Consider the following 21,017-nt stretch of genomic DNA (forward strand, 5'->3'; position numbering starts at 1 on the left):
GTGGGGAGTGAGTTGGGAGCTGTGGAGAGAGTAAAGAGTAAGGGTCGAGTTGGAAAGAGAGTATGGGACAGTTAGGAGAAAGTGACAGAGAGAAATTACGGAGTTGGCATTATCGCGAGAGTTAGTGAGAGAGAGAGAGAGAGAGAGAGAGAGAGAGAGAGAGAGAGAGACGGGGGGGGGGTGAGAGAGATAGGGAAAGACAGAATCATACAGAAAATCACGGACATTGCGTAATCAGGGAATCACAGAAGCAACAGCGTTTTTGGTGTTAATGTGTGGGGACGATAACGAAAAATCCAGAGAAGCAGACCTTGAAAACCCATCCACGAGAATTCCCACCAACTTTTAGCTAAGCTGGTCTTATTCCCAGAAGTGATAAATGCTTCTGCAAGGCGTCCCTCTAACCTTAAACCCTTCTAGGACTTGGATATTCTTAATAGTCTTATTCTTGTTACCGCCAGACGATTTTATTCAGATTAATACACTCACATTGATACCTGTGTTGTGTAATTAGCAGTCGATTATTTAGCCCCTTCAGTACGAGGCGTCTTCATGTTTACTTCTCAGTGGAAAAGAGTAATGGTGATGATGATAATGATGATGGTGGTGGTGATGACAATGATGGTGGTGATGATGATTATGGTGGAGGTGGTTGCGGTGATGATGATGATGGTGGTGGTGGTGGCGATGATGATGATGTTATGTTCCTTGTTTATTACCTCCATACCACAATCGGTAACAAACAAATGTCACCACAAACAAGCCTCCCCGTGACCTTCCTCTCTCTGTTCCACCCACAACTAAGATAATGTGCGTCGTTACTCATTCGTAGCGACGCAGTTGGGTTACGATAATGAGAGAGAGAGAGAGAGAGAGAGAGAGAGAGAGAGAGAGAGAGAGAGAGAGAGGTAGCATGAAAGTATGAGGAATGTACTGGGATGGTTTGAAGAGAGAGAGAGAGAGAGAGAGAGAGAGAGAGAGAGAGAGAGAGGTAGCATGAATATATGAGGAATGTACTGGGGTGATTTGAAGAGAGAGAGAGAGAGAGAGAGAGAGAGAGAGAGAGAGAGAGGTGGGTTGTGTACATGTGGCTCGCAGGGGGTGAAGAGAGCATAACCCTTTGAACCCGAGGACAGTTTTATTCATCTTACGAGAGCCTGGTGACGAATGGAGGGATTAGATGGCGATTTCATCAACTCCTGCAGTACTCTCTCTCTCTCTCTCTCTCTCCCTCTCAGTAGCAACAATAAATTTAAGGAGACATTTTCGTAGTCCAGAATGAGTGGTTTGAGGCGCAGCTCGGGGCAGTACTCGAAGTGCTTTTGTAAATTTCGCATCATCTCCTTCTTAGCGATTTATTCCCCCATATGATGCCCAGGTATCCTCTTTTATGTCGACGCTCCCCCACCTCCTTCGACCCAAGACGGTTCTTAAAAATCACATATTTGAAGGAGACCTATCAACAATTAGCCTAATACTGTCGGAATTTTAAAATATAAGTGCGCTATGAGAGAGAAAGAAAGAGAGAGAGAGAACCATCATTTACGTAAGCATACTTTATATATATATATATATATATATATATATATGGAGCGTCTGTGGTACAGTGGTAGAGTGCGCGTTTCGTACACGGGTGAGCCAGGGTTCGCGCCCCGCCAGGGTAATAAACTTTGGGAGTGTTCACCCGGACACGTACTGCATTGGCGGACACCAGGGATGCTGTGGTTGAACCAGTGTCGCTTACTATAAAGTATGCTTGCACCCAGTCGGCTTGCGCGGGCTGATTACACTTGGTTCACAGACTACACACACATCCAAAGCCACTCCAACACTACAATTACACTAACAAGCACTTCTCACCCTACATACAATCTCTACCAGACAGCCTAAGCCACTTGGTAGAGATACATTGGCTGTATCGTCCCGACTTCGGTCGGGATAGGCCTGCAGTGGATACTCAAACGGCTGATGATGATATGTATATATATATATATATATGCAGAATCCAGAAAGAAAAAAAATAATGCTCTATAATTATCTATACGTACAGATGACTTCCTAGTATTTGAGATTATTTCAAATCCATTACCTATCAGGGCAGACGTATTTCACTTAAACCCTCTGAAATAATTGGTCACATTAATATTTAGGGATAGAGAGATATCCGAGATGGGGGGTTGGTTTAAGCCGGAGGGAAGGTAGCCAAATGGACGAAGACAAGGTGACATGGAGGTGATTTGTTTGTGGCCATTCCATTGGGGATTATGGAGTCTGACTATAGATAGGTAGACATATAGATGGATAGATAGATAGATCAGCAGGTAGGAAGATAGATGGATAAATAGATAGTCAGAGAAATAGATAGATAGATAGACTGGCAGATAGTCTTCAGACCTGGTACCTGTTTACGCTTATAAGTCAGCAATATTTTATTGTGTGTATTTGTCTTATCATTCGTTATCCGGGGCTCCAACTCTCAATATATTTCATGATAAACTGATTAAGAATAATATTGGTCAATAATTTTCTCGGAGTCCTGCACCTCAGAATTTACTCCTGCACCCCTGATTGTATGGCTAAATAACGTAAAATAACATGCAGGAAAAAAATAATGTAGCCTACAGTAAAATGCAATAACAAGAGGAAAATGAGGTGGAGGATAAATCGCCAGAGATTATATGTTACGATATCTTTAAAGCCACTTAGAATACGACCCCTTGTTTAGATATTCCCTTGACCTCGACTCAATGCCCACCTCTCTCTCTCTCTCTCTCTCTCTCTCTCTCTCTCTCTCTCTCTCTCTCTGTGCCCACCACCTCTGCAGTATAGCCAGACCAAAGACACTCCCACAGATTTCGCCCTTTCTCATGTACCGACACTTTCCATGCTTCTGCGACAGTAGTCAAATTTGTATAAGAGCAGCTTTTAGAATGCATTATATATTCTCATCTTGGCAAAATATAAATACAGTAGATGCAGCGTCTTTGATAATGTCGAGTGGAAAGTTATAGCAGTGATAAGAAACAGGGAAGTGAGCATTGAAGTGAAAAAGTTACTACATAACAGTATTGTGATACCAACTCTAACGTATGGAAGTGAAGCTTGGACGTTGTTGGAAGGACACAAGTCGAGAGTGAGAGCAATGGATATGAGTTATTTAAGAGGAGCCTGTGGAGTCACATGGAGAGACAGGCTGACGAATGAGGATATAAAGGAGCGTTGTGGTGTGGATGTGGGTGTGATAGGAAGCGTTATGAGAACACACTGAGGTGGTTTGGCCATGTGGAGAGGATGGAGGGTGAAAGACTGACGAAGAGAGTGTATGTGAGTGAGGTGGAGGGGGGAAGAGGGAGGGGGAGGCCGAAGATGAGATGGAGGGATGGGGTGGAGAGGTATATGAGAGAGGGGGGTGTGAGTTGGGAGCAGGGCAGTGAAATGGCGGGGGACAGGGCGACTTGGAGGCGAATTGTTTGTGGCCACCCCAAACGTGATTGAGGCGTCTGGCAATAGATAGATAGATAGATAGAAATTATTTGTCGCGTATATACAGTATGTGTGCATAAATTTGGTGACTATTAAAGTTGTGAGAAAACTTATTTTGATTTTTTTTTATGAAGTTTGTAATACAGTGAACTGAACTGCGTGATGCATCTGATTTATTTATTTATTTATTTATTTTTGTATCCCGTAACCATTAGTACCTGAGCATTTAGATTAAAATAGTTCATTTACTGTTGCGACATACACTCAGAAAAAATAATAAAACGTTGTGTAATATATGAGGGGATTAGCATCGAGTCTGGCAAAAGTGTTTTGTTGATGAGTGTTTGATTGGTCCGTGTGTTGTGTAGTGAACGGGACGATGAATTTCTGGAGTTATTCGACATCTGGCATATACTGCATTGTTCAGGTAGGTGTTGACGTGGCTTACGGTGTATAGTGTACGTGTGTATAGTGAGAAAAGTACAAGATATAGCGCTTAGTGCGATTACAGTGAAGAGAACTGCACAGGCGTGGTCGGGTGGAGGCTAATGGCTATGTTGTGACTTTAGGAGTATTCTGAATGGCTTTATAGCTGCATATTATTGGTACGAACTGCGTCTATATTAAAGCTACATAGAGAGCGTGCTAGAGAATGTCAGGGCGTATTATGCAAAATCGCTAAGGAAAATGTGCTATGAAGCTTCTGATCCGACCTACAACACAACCCTGTGAACGAGGTGGGTGGAATGGGTGGATAGGGTGGTTGGATAAAGTGGAAGAGTGCATGAGGCAGGGCGGCTTGAATTGGCAGGAGGAAACGGAGAAGGATGACAGAGATATAACCTGGAAACCTTTTAATTATCTCTATCTGTTTTTCTGTCCATCTGCCTCCATATTTGTATGTCTGTTTATCTATTTATGAATATAAATGCCTACATAGCTGGTCTCATCTATCTATATGTATCTAACATTCTTCCTATTTATTTATATAATTCGCCGTCACCGTGGATCAAGGTTTTGAGATGAGGCGTTTAGCAATAGATAGGGATAATTAGAAGTTTTGTTATTAGGGCCTCTCTCTCTCTCTCTCTCTCTCTCTCTCTCTCTCTCTCTCTCTCTATCGTAAGAAAAATGAGGTAGGAATCCAATTATCGGCAAAGTAGGAAGTAAGGGTGAAAAAAGAGCAAGATGGAATAACCCTGATGTTAGCCGGAGGTAATGAGGTGGAGGGATCAGGTGGCGGGTGGTGGTGGTGGTGGTGGTGGAGGTGGGGTGGAAGTAGTAGTGAATATGGAGGTGTGAAGGTGAGGTGGAGGTGGAATGGAAGTGGAGGTGGTGGATCTTAAGACCGGAGATTAGTTTGTTGTTGTCAAATAGGCGTGTATATATAACAGTGTGATATGATGTGTTGCATGGTGATGGATGCTGCTTTCTGGTGCGTATAGTGTGTGTTTATATAGAGTCTGTGTGTATATATGGTTGGGTCGTTCCTGTAGCGTAGTCTAGCTCGTTCATCCATCCTGCCTGGCCCTTCAAATGAACGGCTGAAAAGCTAATCAGTTACGTGTGATATTATCCTGAACAAAATGCCTAAATATGTCCAGAGGTTGAGAGATAATAGTAGTTATTTTTCCTTACCTGAAGAAGATCGTCTATTATCAGCGTAAATAAAGGACCTGAGCTTGACCAGGATAGCAAAATGATAATGTAAGAAGTTTAATAATTTGGATATCGTCGGTACTTTTGTTATTTCACTGATGCTAAAGCGAGAAATGTGCCCGAGGAAAGATAAAAAGGACAAGGGTACGCGAACGTGTTGTGATACTCCCTATGTCTCCAAGCAGTCATAGCAATCAGCCAAGCCTTCACGATTTACCCTGTATTATTCCTCTTTGTTTTTCTTTTTTTATCAATAAGATTAATCGAAGCTGGTGTTTTTCTTTTCTGTTCAACTCCCAGCAGTCACAGAATTCGTGCATGTTTTTCTGCTGGCTTACATTGTTATTCTTCTCCCCCGTTCTTCATCCACAACCATGTAATGAGTGATGCATTTTGATGTTCCCTAGCCCTCTGTCAGTAATACAGTTCAGTCATGTGTCTTCCAGTATTTTTAACTATGATAATATTCTCCATCTTTCTTAACCTACAACCTTAACTAGTTTGTCTCGAAATTGACGCATTCTGATAGTCCCCTTAATCTAGAAGTAATAAAATTCATCTATGTAAACTTCCATTATCTTTAATTTTTGACTGTACAAATTATTTCCCTTTTCCCCATGCTTAACCATTTATTAAAAAATCATGTCTTGCATATTCAGATATTGTATAAAGTTCTCGCCAGTCACAACATTACAGTAATCCCACTGTTCCTCCATACCTCTCTCTGTTCTCTCCTTTTCTCAATAGACCTGCAGGATCTTTTTCACATTTGGCGTTTTCCGATATTTCATAGTTTCAAAAATCATGTTTAAAAAAAATCCATGTATACCTTAGTTTTCTTTCACTAAGCTAATATATTCTGTCTTCCTTTGAACTGCGATAACGTTATGTATTTTGATATTATTATTCAGTTGTCATAATATTTCATGCATACTTCGGTTTATATTTATTTTGTGTATGACCTTTCATCCTTACCATTATCACTGTCTCTCCCATGAGTCACAAAATTCATTCTATATTCTTTCATTCTACGTTCTTTTGCATCGTTTTGCCCTCCTTATGTTAGCATTTTCCTCCAGTCATTATGTTAACTCTCTCTCGCTCTCTCTCTCTCTCTCTCTCTCTCTCTCTCTCTCTACTGCAGCCACAATCACGCCATTCTCACATAGAACATTCAGTATTCTCCAAACCTCGCGGCAATCCCAAAATTCATCCCCCGCGCTTCTGTACAGTATCTGCTCATATTTTCACTTTCCTTCACTCACTTTGCTAATGTTTTCAGTCTTCCCAGCAGCCAGTAATAAAATTCATTATTTGATCATTCGTATCCCTTTATTTAGCGTATATTTTCATTTCGTTTAGCCACTGTGCTATTCGTCGTCTTTTTCTTTTTAATTATCCACGATTACGAATCAGTTCACTAAATCTCCCGCCTATAATAAAAAAAATTCTCTGTTCGCTCGAAGCTTTTTAATTTGCATATATACAAGTCTTTCTTTCTCCCTCTGACTTTGTGCGAATATTCTCCGTCTTTCACCCTGCCACCACCAGGAATTTTTTCACATCTGATCTGACGTACCGGTATTCTGATACTGCTTAATCTCTTATTCATCCTGCACACTTCCAAGTCATTTTACTCTGCTTGTGTTACCGCTTTCCCATTAGTCACCATGCTCATGTTTTTTCTCTTTATCTATCCTCCAGTCACAACCATGATTTATCTTATATCTGACGTGTTCTGGTATTCCCTCAATTCCTTCACTACGAGTGGTATTTCTTGACAACAAAAACGCCTTACGGATAGTACAAATATAATAATAAAGACGCTATCATGGTGAACGGGTTAATGGAGACTAATTCTATCCTCTTAGCTACGAAAGTACTGTCCTAACGCCCTGCACTTTTAACTATGCATTCTGTTTTTTCTCTAATGACTGTGCTGTTATTCTCGCCTTACAGCCATAGACACTTTTTAAGACTTATTCTTAATCTCCCCCGTGTATCACAAATGCCCTTCTGCATTTTTTTTTTTTCACTAAGCTAATATTTCCCCATCCCTCTCAGTAATCACCAACCTTATCTTTGCGTTTTTCCACGTCATTCACTAATCTCATAATATTTCCCCTTTCTTCATCCCACGGCCCCATCGCCTCGTAAGTCAGATCAAAGTCTCTCCCTCTTCTTCCGTCGTCTCCCTAGGGCGCCCCTCTCTTAACAGGGATGCATATTTGGCGTGGAAGTGACGGGGAGGGTGAAAGCATGCACTCTCGCAAAAACAGGAGCTGCAGGAAGAAGTTGCATAATGATGAGTCTTGCGTCAGTTTGCAGCTTAACTCTCACCAGTGACGGAGGCTGGAGAGGGACGCCTTCATGTGGTGGCACTGATGTGATTGGACGGTTCATCTGCCTGGTTATACTAACATCATTCAGCTACCCTTTCTTCCAAAAAGGGGAGAGCGGACTGCAGGAGGAAGGAATTTTAAAGCCGCAGTACATTGGGCTCACCTTAACCTGCAACAATTACTAGCTCCGACCACAGTGACGCCTCCTCAATACTGATATAGAAAGGGGGGTTCAGTGCTAACCTCTTCGGTACAATGATATCCTTTTCATTTTACAAACTACTGTACACTATTGACGAGTTTGTACGTATGTATGTATGTAACAAAGCTTTGAACCTTGACAAACGTTTCTAACGATGTTTTGCATACGCAAGCTTGATATGCCGAGTCTGAGCCAGACTGATGTCTTCTGAGGGTATATTTTTTGCTCCTGCGGCGACTTCATTTGTGAAATGTGAGTAGCAGGGTGTACAGAGATTTCCAAACACACTCACTTTGGTTGATATACGTGTGTGTGTGTGTGTGTGTGTTTGTGACTAGAATGATGTTCTTTGGGGAGGTGTGTTGGTCACTTTCATGCTCCTCTTCACCGTTGCAGGTAAATGACACGCCAGCGGAGCTGATTACGAGCGCAGCGAGCAAATACAATCATATACGGTACTTGCTACAGACAACTCAGATGAAATACCTCAAACTTTTTATTTAGGTTATACTCGTAGTACTGACTATGACAGAGGATTTTATCCATTTCAGAAGACATGCTCAGACATCTCTTTCATTATAATCTTACCACTAACAAACGAATTAATCAAGCTCAGGAGAGACGCTGCTGTTAAAGTACTAAAGTTTTGCGTGTTGATTTCACAAGGCCGTGGTAGTAGTGGTAGCCCCAGGTTCATCTGATACGTGAAATCAGTGGACTGCAGGCCGAAGTTGCTCTCCGCCCGCAGTCCACCATTCAGGAGACAGGAAAAGAATTGAGGGACATTCATATAGCCAAGTAGCTCCACCACCGTCATATCGGTGCCACCACGTGAAGACGTCTGTCTCCAGTACCTCCTAAGGGATGAATGTAAAGCTTCTTTCATATCAAAATGACGTTCTCAGGTTCCGAATGTAGGCTATAAGATACAGTGGGAGGAAAAACTTGGTCAGTATTTTACTTCACGTACGGTAGTTCTCACCTTGCACTGCTGTCTGATATTCCTTAACAGAGATAGGCTTGTTATGTTTCTCTGTCCATAGATGAATTTCTCTGATGTGATGCGTGAGGGAGGTAACTGACGACTTGCCCTACTTGTGACGCAGTTGCAGTGAAAATGGAGGCGAACATTTGTCCCTGACTGTACGGTATTGTGTGTGTGTGTGTGTGTGTGTGTGTGTGTGTGTGATGGCGATGATAAAACTAATTGTTCCCTGCTGATAAAATGAATTGTTTCCTGCTAGTAATTACCGTCTGCCTAACGCATGGGGAAAAAACTTGAGTAAGGCAGGGTGTAATAAGCTGCGTAAGTCTGTTATTTATCTTAGTTTTCTCTTTTTAGTATTAATATTGCATGCCAAGTGAATAATAACTGAGTAAAACAGGGTGTTAATATTACTGTACATTCTTAATTGTAATGGAGTGGTGGAGAGAGACGCCTTTTCGCAGTCGCATCCATATAACCGGACGGAATAGTTATCTAGCTTCGGAAACGTCCTCCTGCTTCCTTCCCATTCCCCAAGAGGGTGATGGTGGTCTACAGTGGGACAGTTACTTCAGCCTGCAGCCCACCGTGTTCACTTCCAGATGAGCATGAGGCCACAACAACAACAACCTGTCCTACCCACATGTCCTATCCTCCTGTTCTTCTGAGATACATTTTAACCCTTTCTGACATTGCTGTGCTTAATAAAATCGTCTGGCGTTAACGGGAATAACACACCTATCCTTCTCACCGCACCTGCCCTTCACACCTGTTCTAATTAGCTTTACCTGTCAACCTCACCTACCCCACTGACCCTTCGAACCACAACTGTCCCAACGACACCTCAACTGTCCTAACTCCACGTATTCTAACCAAACTTGTCCCAACCACTCAATGTCTAACCCACACCTGTCCTAACCCACACCTGATGGGGTCCCTCCTGTTGTTCTCAAGAACTGTGCTTCTGTGCTTACACCCTCCCTAGGCAAACTCTTTCGTCTTTGTCTGTCAACTTGTACCTTTCCTTCTTGCTGGAAGTTTGCTCTCATTCAGCCAGTCCCAAAGAAGGGTGACCACTCCCAACCCTCCAACTATCGTCCAATTGCTTTAACGTCCTGTATTTCAAAAGTTTTCGAGTCAATTCTTAATAGAAAAATTTTAAGGCATCTTTCCTATCACAACCTTCTTTCCGATCGTCAGTATGGGTTCCGTCAGGGACGCTCCACTGGCGATCTTCTCACCTACCTTTCAGACTCCTGGTCATCCTCCTTTCGGGACTTTGGCGAAAGCTTTGCCATTGCACTTGACATCTCAAAGGCTTTCGATCGAGTCTGGCATAAATCTTTAATTTCCAAACTGCCCTCCTACGGTTTCTATCCTTCTATCTGTGCCTTCTTCGCTAGCTTCCTTTCTGGTCGTTCTATAGCCGCTGTTGTAGACGGCCATCGTTCTTCTCCTAGATCTATCAACAGTGGTGTTCCTCAGGGCTCTGTCCTATCACCAACTCTCTTCCTTTTATTCATCAATGATCTTCTAAGCTGTACATCTAACCCTATCCACTCATACGCTGATGACTCCACCCTTCACCTTTCCATTCGATTCCCGCAACGCCCATCCCAACAGTTACTTCAACAAACAAGGGATGAGGCTATGGCACACCTAATGTCTGACTTGGCTCGTATCTCTGACTGGGGTAAAAATAAAATGGTTGTCTTTAATGCATCTAAGACTCAGTTCTTACACCTATCAACCCGACAAAATCTTCCACAGGTATACCCACTAATGTTTAATAATATTCAGCTTAATCCTGCATCATCCTTGAACATGCTTGGGGTTTCATTTACTCGTGACTTATCTTGGAAAGATCATATTACATCTCTTGTAAATTCTGCTTCCAAGAGATTGGGTGTGCTTAGCCGACTCCGCTCTTTCTTTACCCCTGCGCAATTGTTGACTCTATACAGGGGTTTTATCCGCCCCTGTGTGGAGTACAACTCTCATGTGTGGGGAGGCTCCCCACATACAGCTCTTCTCAATAGGGTGGAGTCAAAGGCTTTTCGTCTCATTAACTCTCCTCCTCTTACTGACTCTCTTCAACCTCTGTCTCTTCGCCGCACTGTTGCATCTTTATCTCTTTTTCTATCGCTACTTTAATGGTCACTGCTCCTCTGAACTGTCTGCTTGCATTCCTCCACCTCTACGACGGGCGCGTAGCACCCGTCTGGCAGCAAACTCTCATCCTTTTTCTGTCCAACTCTCTAATGCAAGAGTTAACCGTTACTCCCAGTCTTTCATTTATGCAACAGGTCAGCTCTGGAACTGTCTCCCTCTGTCTGTATTTCCTGCTGCCTATGATCTCCAGTCTTTCAAACGCAGTGTGTCCAGGCATCTCAAAATGATCGGATCTTGAATTTGGCTCTATATTGTATTTTGTTTTTCTCTTGGAGGGAACTGTTACTGCGGGCTCATGGCCTTTGGTTCCTTCTTTCTCGCATTAAAAAAAAAAAAAAAAAAAAAAACCTGCCCTAACTACACCTGTCCTAACCACTCCTGTATTAACCACATCTTTCCTAACCATACATGACCCTAAACTGACCCGCTCACCTCTCATATATCCTTCGCATTTGTCTTAATGAGCGTCACCTCGCGCACTCACCTGTGGACATGTTAGCTGGTGCGGTGTCATTAAGCTGGTGGTGGAGCTCCAAGGCCAGTGCCCGTGCCGCCTCCTGCACCGTCGACGCCACCACCGCCAGCCCCCCGCCCTCGCCCTCACCCTCACCTACTCCCACCTCCACCTCGCCCATAATTGCTGCGGAGGAAGAGATTGTGGAAATTAGATACTGTACTCCATCCTGAGTGCTGAGTTGTAGCAATGGATTAACACTAGAATATGGTGCTTGTCACGACGAAATACTATGGAAAGGACGTAGAGATGCAGCATCATTTTTTCCTGCCAGTGAATAATGTGAATAAGCCACAGAGGGAAGACGAAAATTTGAGCCAAGTTAGGTGAGGGGAAATATAAGGACACTTTCTCGACAGCTCTAGGGGGGTTTTCAACATCTTCCCCTTAGCAATGAAGTTTTCCTGTATGTGTCGTATGTAATCTACAGTAAGTCGATGTTGCAGACGTATAGACAGCATGAAAGAGAATACTTGGGTGTAATATTCGAGATAAATTACTAAGAAAAAAGCATTAGAAGGACCCCTAACCGAACGAGAAGACGGGCTAAAGGAATTTGGAGAAAGAACATCTGAACCTAAGACAAAATGATAAATGCATTAGGCTGGTTGGCTTACACTACAACAGGCATCTTATCTCGAAGGGTACATTATGCAACTGTAGGCCTACTAATTGAACGTGCTACACAGAATATTACATTACAACACTACAGTACAAAGAATACTGCACTACAAGACTAAACGCGTGAGTTGGGAATTAGTAGAGATAAGACTGCAGAAATAAAAAGGAGAATTTGGAATGAGTTTGGGAGACGAATAGCTAGTAAAAGATCAGAAAAATGACAGATTCGTATGTTGGAGGGAAGAATGGGAGCAAGTTTGGGAGTGATTCTGGTTTGTAGATAAGTAATTGGAGCAGAGATTGGGGGAGTGGAGGAAGAGAATGAGTTGGATGTTACAAAAAAAAAGGGGGGGGGGTTGAGGAGGAGGTCGTGGTCAGGTTGTCAGAAAAATTGCCTGCTGCCGAGAGTGGATCAGAGAAAGGGAAGAAGGAGAGGAAGAGGAGTGTGTGAGAGAGTGAGAGGTAGGTACGAACGAAGTAGCCTTGAGGTGGTTCTATCTGGCTATCTCCTTCCAAAGCTATGATGATGATGATGATGATGATGACGAACCCCGTACCAGCTGCACATCACTCGGCCCCAAACATGGCGACGCGACATCATGATACGGGCCAGAGGAACCAAGGGATCCGTCTCTGTACACCCGCCACAAGAATGCCGCTCTGTGAGTGTGTGTGTGTGTGTGTGAGAGAGAGAGAGAGAGAGAGAGAGAGAGAGAGAGAGAGAGCTATCCGCTTGTGACTACGATATACCTAAAAAAATATAGAAGAACAATTACATTTAAATCAGAAGTGAAGATCTTATACTGCAATGCAATGGCTATGCTCGGGTCTTTGTTTACAATCTAGGTGTATGTAACAAAAGTGATGAATGTGTAAGAGATGAAAAAAGCAAATGAGAACAAAGTGGTAAATCGTAAAAAATAGACATAAACACGCAGAATGATAATGATAAAAAAGCATATACTTAAATAAACTGCCATAATGTAGAAAAATAGTAAAGGCATCAGTTTTTTTTATTTGTGAATCACATTATATTTCTTCTCTGTATTCAATTTACACATATTCCCCAGTAATCGGAATCCACTTCTGTTAACTCCTGACTTTTGGCTTTCATATCAAAGTCTTACCCATACGTTAATGTGGACACTTAACACAAGTAAACAAGTAAATAAAAGCAGTAAACACAAACACAGATTCCAGTTGTCCCATTTCCTACCCCCCTCATATACACCTGCTGCTTCCCCCCACCCTTCTCCTACCCATTCCCCTCCTCTCCTTCCCCCATCCCTTCCCCTCCTCCCTTTCCCCCTAACGTCAGCCCTTTCCTCCACTTCTCTCTCCCCTTAAGCTCCTCCACTTCCTAACTAACCCCGTTCCCTCCTCCCCTTTGCCCAGTCCTCCTCTTCCCCTCTGCCTCCACCTCACCGTCCCCTCCCCCACTTCCACTCCTCCTCTTCCCCTTCCCCATCCCTCTCGCCCGTGGTCTGGGCTTGGTGAGGGTCAGAGACCGAAGCGTAAATAGAATACGCTGATATGAGAGAGAGAGAGAGAGAGAGAGAGAGAGAGAGAGAGAGAGAGAGAGAGAGAATGTGAATGTCTAAGACTGTTACTTGTTTGTGTGGGTGTGAAGCTTATTTGACCTGTGGCTTGTGCAGTGTGTGTGTGTGTGTGTGTGTGTGTGTGTGTGTGTGTGTGTGTGTGTGTGTGTGTGTGTTTATAAAACTATCTGATGTAAATGTCTGTTTGCTTGTGTGTGTGTGTGTGTGTGTGTGTGTGTGTGTGTGTGTGTGTGTGTGTGAAGATATCTCTTATGTAAGTGTTTGTTTGCTTGAGCGTGGAGGTTACAAAAATGTTATGTAAGTGTGAGTGTGTGTGTGTGTGTGTGTGTGTGTGTGTGTGTGTGTGTGTGTGTGAACTTTCGTCTAAATCACCTATGTGCGTGTGCATGTGTTTACTTAAGCTATCCAGTACACCAGTCTTTATGTACATGTGTACGTGCACTCATAATTATGCATCCGTCCGCACCTGTGATCGAATATGCTAATGGCGGCACACTCACCCCGTACGCATGCACTCACGCACGCAATTACACCTGTACGTAGATACCTTGTGCGTGGATACAGAACACCTACGATAATCAAGAAGGTCGATAACTGGGAGTATCCGATGATTAATAACTTTTCTTATTGCTTTTCTGCAGACTGATAACCTCTCCTTAGTAGTAGTAGTAGTAGTAGAAGTTGCTGTTGCTTTTGTTGTTACTGAAATGTGGACCCAACTAACAGCAGGCTTAAGTTACTCTCCTCCTGCTCTCCCCCATCCATATTTCGAGGGACTGGGAAGGAGTTGAGGGACGTTTGTATAACCGATCAATTTATTAATATCTTCCATTAGAATAACGTACAATTGTAGTTGGGTTGTTTTTCATCTAATGGAACTGGTCCAGGTTGCATGACATTCACCGAGCCGTAGTTACGAGGTATGAATGAGTCTCCTTGGTTACTAGTCAAATCAGGCCTCAAATCCGACCACACCCCGCCATCCACTGACCTGAGAGGGGTTAGGCATCTTATTTGGCTTGGGTCCGTAATCTCGTCGCGTAAGGAGGCTCCCTAACACCTCTTCCTTAGCGATTTATTTTTGGATACGACTGGTTAATGCCGTGTTGTACGTTATTTATGCAGATTATGGTGAGATTAGAATTATTTAAGTAACACAGAACTACAAGGTGTAATGAACAAAATAAATCGCCTAGGAACAGGTGTTAGGGAGTCTCCTTATCCGACGAGAATGTGAGCCATCATTTCCTTAACCTCATTATTTTTTTTCTATTTTTCTTTTTCTTGTTTCTTTCCTTTTTTTCCTTTATTCTTACAATTTGGGCGCTTTAATTTACCTTAAGAAATGGATGTTTCGAACTGGAGCAGTTAGATACAGACTTAACCACTTCTTCACTACCAGAGGGGGTGTCCGAAGCTGAATGACATCGCCTGAAGGTATACTCTGTGCACTTTACCCTGGCCTACCACTGTCATCCCTCCGTCTTGAATGCTGAATTATAACGATAGATTAACGCTAGAGTATGATGCTAGTCGCGAAGACGGGCCACAGAGAGAATGCAGAGCCATAGAATTGTCTTTTTCTGCCACAGAGCTACGTGATATAAGCTGCAAAAGGATGAAACTCTGGGCCACGTTAAAGCGAATGAACCAGAAGAAGAAGAAAAAGATGCATGATTGCCTGTCGAATGCACGGTGGTCATTCAGGCGGACAATCAGTTTTTTCTAAGTCACACTCTTCCCCCAGTATACGCCACGCAACAGTCAAATTTACATCTAGACAAAACAAACTTCCATGAGTCTTGTCGGTCCGGAGGTCGATTTTTTTATTGTTTATTTATTCATTTGTATTTAGTTATTCATTTACCTTTGCGTGTACGGGCTGGATGCGTTAACTATTACACCGGCGCTAGCTATAAATCCAGAGAACTTAACTTATTTCCTTAGTTTCTGTATCTGTCTATGTACTGTATCTGTGAATCTATCTGTCTATCTCTCTGTCTGTCTATCTGTGTCTAAATCAATCTATCAATCTATCTGTCTGTCTCTATCTGTCTACCTATCTGTCTATCTGTTTGTCTATCTATCTATATATATTTATATATATATACAGAGAGAGAGAGAGAGAGAGAGAGGATGGGGAGGGGCGGTTTGATGCCACCAGCTGCGTTACCAAAGAGGATGTGTGGCGTAGTTTGAGCGTAACATTCCACCCTCTCCCAGCAACGCCCATACGCACCCTCTCCTTCCCTCTCCCCCACCCACTCCCCTCTTGTTCCAACACTCTCCTTCCTACCCCCCTCTCTCTCTCCTCTCTCAAATCTTCACTCCTCCTCTGCTCCTAACCTGTTCCTTACTCTGCTACGCTCATTCCCACCCACATTTCCCTACTTCCTCCCTCCCCCACACACACTCCTTACCGCCTTTCTTCCCCCACACATCCCATCTATCCCTCTCTTCACCTTAACACTCCCCTTCCTGTTTCCACTACAACTCCCCCTCCCCCCGCCTCATCCACATCCACCCTCTTCCCTTCTACCCCTCTCGCTCCCTTACCTGCTCTTCTTCCCTCTCAGCCCTACACTCCCCACTACATTCTCTCCGTCCATCCCTCTCTCCCAGCCAACACTCCCCATCCTGTCCTCTCCCCAACACCCATTCCCTCCACACTCTATTTTCCCTCCAGCACTCTCCCCCTCCGACCCCATTACAGTGCCCCACACCCCCTAAACACACACACACACACACACACACACACACACACACACACACACACACACACACACACACACACACACACACACACACCAGGTTATGAAACAAGCACAAGCGAGGTCACAGTACAGATAGTGTGGGAGAGTGGCCAGGCTGCTTTGGAAGAGGGGTGGTGAGGGGGATTCGTGGAAGGGAGGGGGGAGTCGTGGATCGAATGGGGAGGGGAGGGGATCATGGCTCGGGAGGGGTGTGTGGGGCTCCTGAGGGGGAAGGGTGCGTGGCTCCGAGGGTGGGTAGGTGGCTCCGTAGGGGAGTTTGTGGCTCCGTAGGGGGGTTTGTGGCTCCGTAGGGAGTATGTGGCTCCGTAGGGGGATTAGGCCTATGTGGCTCCTTGGGGGGGAAGGACATATAAGTCCGAGGGTTTCCGTAGGGGGGGAGACTGTGTGGTTCCAAGGGGGATGGTTGTGGCTTCGAGTTAGGGGAGGGGGTTATCAGTGCACCTAATTTTAGAGAGAGAGAGAAAGAGAGAGGGGAGGGGGGGGGGAGTTACCCGGAACCATAGCCTATAATTTGTGGCATCGTGAGAGGATGTTGAATTGAGAGAGAGAGAGAGAGAGAGAGAGGTTTGCAGTTATATCTAAAACTAAAACTTCATGAAAGACAATTTATCAGGGGTTATAAATCGCCAATTTTTTTAAACACTTTCAGTAGCGTTACGTGTGTGTGTGTGTGTGTGTGTGTGTGTGTGTGTGTTACTATTTCTAGACTTGCATGTGTCCTGGCACTTACAGTAAACTGGGTGCAGAGAGAGAGAGAGAGAGAGAGAGAGAAAGGAGCTTTACTCAGACTCTCCTCATTCCGTTTGAAAAATTCTTAGGTTGATGATTTTCGAAAGTTTCCCCTTCTGAATTTAGTCTCACTCTCTTCTTGCCAGCATATTGCAGTAATTCAGAGTAGGTCTAGACAGTGAATAATCAGCGTAAGTGGTTGAGAGCCTCGTAAGATAAAACTGAGTGCGTGCAAGCATTTTAGAATTAGCCTGAGTGTTCACAGAAACCTTGATTAGCTTCTGAACTCTGGCCAACCTTTCGACATATGACCATGAAGCGCTACGGAATACACAGACATACTCAGCTGATATACCAATGACACGCTACACTCCATCATACCCAGCACATACACAATCCGTGGTGGCCGTGTGACGTCATTAAACCAGGTGACGTCATTAACGCTTTTGTTCCTGTGGCGAATTAATATGATCTAATTCTTCATAAATTCGGGGTCTTATACTTAACTGAGGAGAGACTTTTCGACCTTGAGGCGTTAGATGCAGCCTTCATGAACCCCTTCACTATAAGACATCCTTCTAGAGTTGACTAGAATCGTGTGGACATTGCAAGAATGAAATAAAAACTACATAAACGCGTTTTGTGTGTGTGTGTGTGTGTGTGTGTGTGTGTGTGTGTGTGTGTGTGTGTGTGTGTGTGTGTGTGTGACGTCGGTGCGTGCCCTGACATGCCGGAAATGGGATTATCAAGTATGGATTATCGATGAGCAGTGTTCGCAGCTTTGCCTCATATGAAATTCTTTTGGAGTCTCAACTGCAACGAGAACAGGAAATAATCTGAATACGCGCGATCCTCGAGTGGATCCAAGTCGGGCAAAAACTGTTGAAACTTCTATGTAAGGGACATTTCTGACTGTATATATTTTTCCGTCTTAACAGTTTATAACAGTGTGACATTTAACCCTTTGGATTCAGTGACACTTTTTTTCTAAGTTACTACTTGCAGACGGTTTTTATTGATTTTAGGAAAGGCCCCTTGTATATTTGAGATGCACTGAGGCATTATCTAACCCCTGAAGTTCCAAAAATATCCCCTAAGCTGAATGAAATCGTCTGGTAGTAGCAAGAATACGCTTTAACTTACGTCATCGGACTGAATGATAAGGATACAGTCAAATGAAGGACTGTACTCCATGTAAATAAATAATATGATAATGTATGCAGCACAGAAGTTGAGAAGGTCAGTGCCATATCGAATTTAATATTTCTAGAAGAGTTTTTCATCTAGAAAACCCACATTATTAATTGAAGAAAAAGGTGGTGGGAAATGTTGATAAGAAATTCGTGGGTGAGATAATGCAGAGCTGATTTTGTTCATGTAAAACTGGAGCCATATTATCAGTTACTTTGTTGTTTTCCACATCCTGTCTTTTGGTCTGCAATCTTCCTCCATTACTCTCTCTCTCTCTCTCTCCACGGTGTCCACAGAGAGAGAGTGTCTGCATATTTCTACGGTAACCAGGTGCTGTGGTGTCCCTAGGGCGTCGCTTCCTCTCGACACCCGACCCCCCTAACCCTTCCATTACTGCCGATACACCTTACACCTACGCCCCACACCCCTACGCCTGACCCACCACGCACCTGCCTCATCACACCCCACATTTGCCTTACCACACCCCACACCTGCGCCTCCTCACCACCCCACACCTGCCCCTTCGCACCCCACTCTTACATCATCACACCCCACTCCTTCCCCATCATGCCTACCTCACCCTTCCTCACACCTGCCCCACCCCATCCCTCACCACACCTGCCCACCACACATTACAACTACTCTACCGCACCCCACACCACACCTCAACCAAACCCCACCCCGCACTACACCACACTACACTTACTCAACCAAACCCCACCCCACACTTGCTGTAGCTAAAATTCCATATCTGCCACACCTGCAGTCCCTATAATTTGCACCTTTTCCACACCTACACTTGCTAAATCTCTACCTACTGCACACCTCACACCTGTCCCCCCACACCTCCACACCTGCTACCCTGTAAAGCTCTGTTACGCATTTTCCACACCAGTCACACATCTGTAGGGGTTAAAACTCTGTTTTTCCAAACCTGTGCTTGCGAAGACACACACACACACACACACACACACACACACACACACACACACACACACACACACACACACACACACACACACACACACACACACACACACACACACACACACACACACACACACACACACACACACACACACACACACACTTACTTACTTGCGCTGACTTGTTCCTCTCGCTTCACACCATACCTGTTCCCACACCTGCACTGGGAAAGTTACATCTACTTCAGTACAACACATGTTCAGCCTTCCCCTGCTCCACACCTATCCTGTCTACATACACCTTTTCCACACCTGCACTGGCACTTCTTCCTACCCACGTCGAAGCTACACCGCCTCACCCTACACCTCCATATCTGCCCATTTTCATACCTGTCACACACACTTACACAGCTGGCATGCCCTCACACCCACTCCGCAACTACACCGTCTCATTCTACACCTGCTTCATACCTCAGTTTTGTTAGACGTACTCCCACAACAGTTAGAGGGATATTAACCTCCTCACTGCGGTGCGTCTCTCTCCTGAGCTGAATAAAATCGTCTGGCGGCAGCAAGAATGAAATATAGGGAAAAAGTACACAATCTTGCCGAAGGCCTTGATGGAGACGCTAACCCATCTACTCCAAAGCTGAATAAAATCGTCTGGAGGAGGCAAGAGTAAAATATAAGAAGCGAAACCATATTGAAGAAAGCCCTTCATCCCGAGGACCCGTTTTTTTATCTTGCTTTAGCTAATGTCAGACTGTTTTATTTTGCTCAAGAGAACCAACCCCCTCGTAGTGAAGGGATTAACCAAGGCTGTATCGAACCCCCCCACCCCCCCCAGCTCAAAGCGTCTCCTCCAAATTGTGTAAAAATCATCTGGATGTAGTAAGAAAATGAAATGTTAAAAAATGTCCTGGTGGTGAAGGGGTTAATGGCGCGGTACGGTATGATGGTGCTGGGGTGTGAGGCTTTGATGGTGCACGTCAGGTCGATGGCTGGCTTCGTGAACGTCGACGAGTAGGGGTAGTGGTAGTAACGGTGGTGGTAAGTAGTGGTAATGGCGGGGACAGTGGCAGTGGTAGAAGTAGTGGCAGTGGTAATGATACCGATAGGGTTAGTGGTAGTAATAGTGGTAGTGGTATTGGGTTTAGGGTAGTGGTAATAGTACTGGTAGGTTTAGGGAGAGTGGTAATAGTACTGGCGGCGATAGTGGTAGTGATAGTAATAGAAGGTACTGTTCGTGGGATTTGATAATTACTACACCACACTGCCTGACACACCATTGAAGGATAGTCATGCAGAAGTAGCAGTTGCATGGTGGATGGTTGCATGCTGTCTCTACAGTAATTCACTCTCTTTGTTGGTCGGCATTGTTAGAGAGAGGGAGAGAGAGAGAGGGAGAGAGAAATTTTGTTTTTGTGCTAAGAAAACAGCATATGTATGTATGTATGCGGGAATGAATATGTATGTGTATATGTGCATGTGTGTGTGTATGTACGAGCATGTATGTATGTAGGAATGAATATGTGTGTATGTATGTATGTATGAAGGAATGAATATGTATGTATGTAGGAATGAATATGTACAGTATATATGAATGTATGTATGTAGGAATGAATATGTATGTATATGTATGTAGGAATGAATATTTATGTATGCAGGAATAAATAAGTATGTATGTATGTATGTAAATGAGTGAATGTATGTACGAGTATGTATGAATGAATGAATAAATAAATAGGTATGTATGTATTTATGTATGTATGAATTTGTGATTACCGAAGAAAGCTATGTATGTAAGTGCGTGTGTACAGTACGTGAGAAAAAAGAGGTAGTGAGAGTATGTCTGTGTTT

General features: G+C 43.9%; 1 protein-coding gene across 1 annotated transcript in view; it reads right to left on the minus strand.

The window, feature by feature from the left end:
- Nucleotides 1-19,575, minus strand: part of LOC145404604 (prostaglandin E2 receptor EP4 subtype-like) — a 43,518-nt gene extending 23,943 nt beyond the window's left edge. Inside the window, exons 1-3 of the mRNA XM_080276122.1 lie at nt 19,565-19,575; nt 19,330-19,376; nt 11,328-11,483 (exon numbers count right to left, since the gene is read on the minus strand). Coding sequence (XP_080132248.1) covers nt 11,328-11,483; nt 19,330-19,376; nt 19,565-19,575 — 214 coding nt within the window. The remainder of the gene's footprint in view (nt 1-11,327; nt 11,484-19,329; nt 19,377-19,564) is intronic.
- Nucleotides 19,576-21,017: the final 1,442 nt, after the last annotated feature.

The sequence above is a fragment of the Coenobita brevimanus genome, chromosome 64, assembly GCF_032717465.1.
Source record: "Coenobita brevimanus isolate Jiangsu-jjx chromosome 64, ASM3271746v2, whole genome shotgun sequence".
In the NCBI taxonomy this organism is placed as follows: Eukaryota; Metazoa; Arthropoda; class Malacostraca; order Decapoda; family Coenobitidae; genus Coenobita; species Coenobita brevimanus.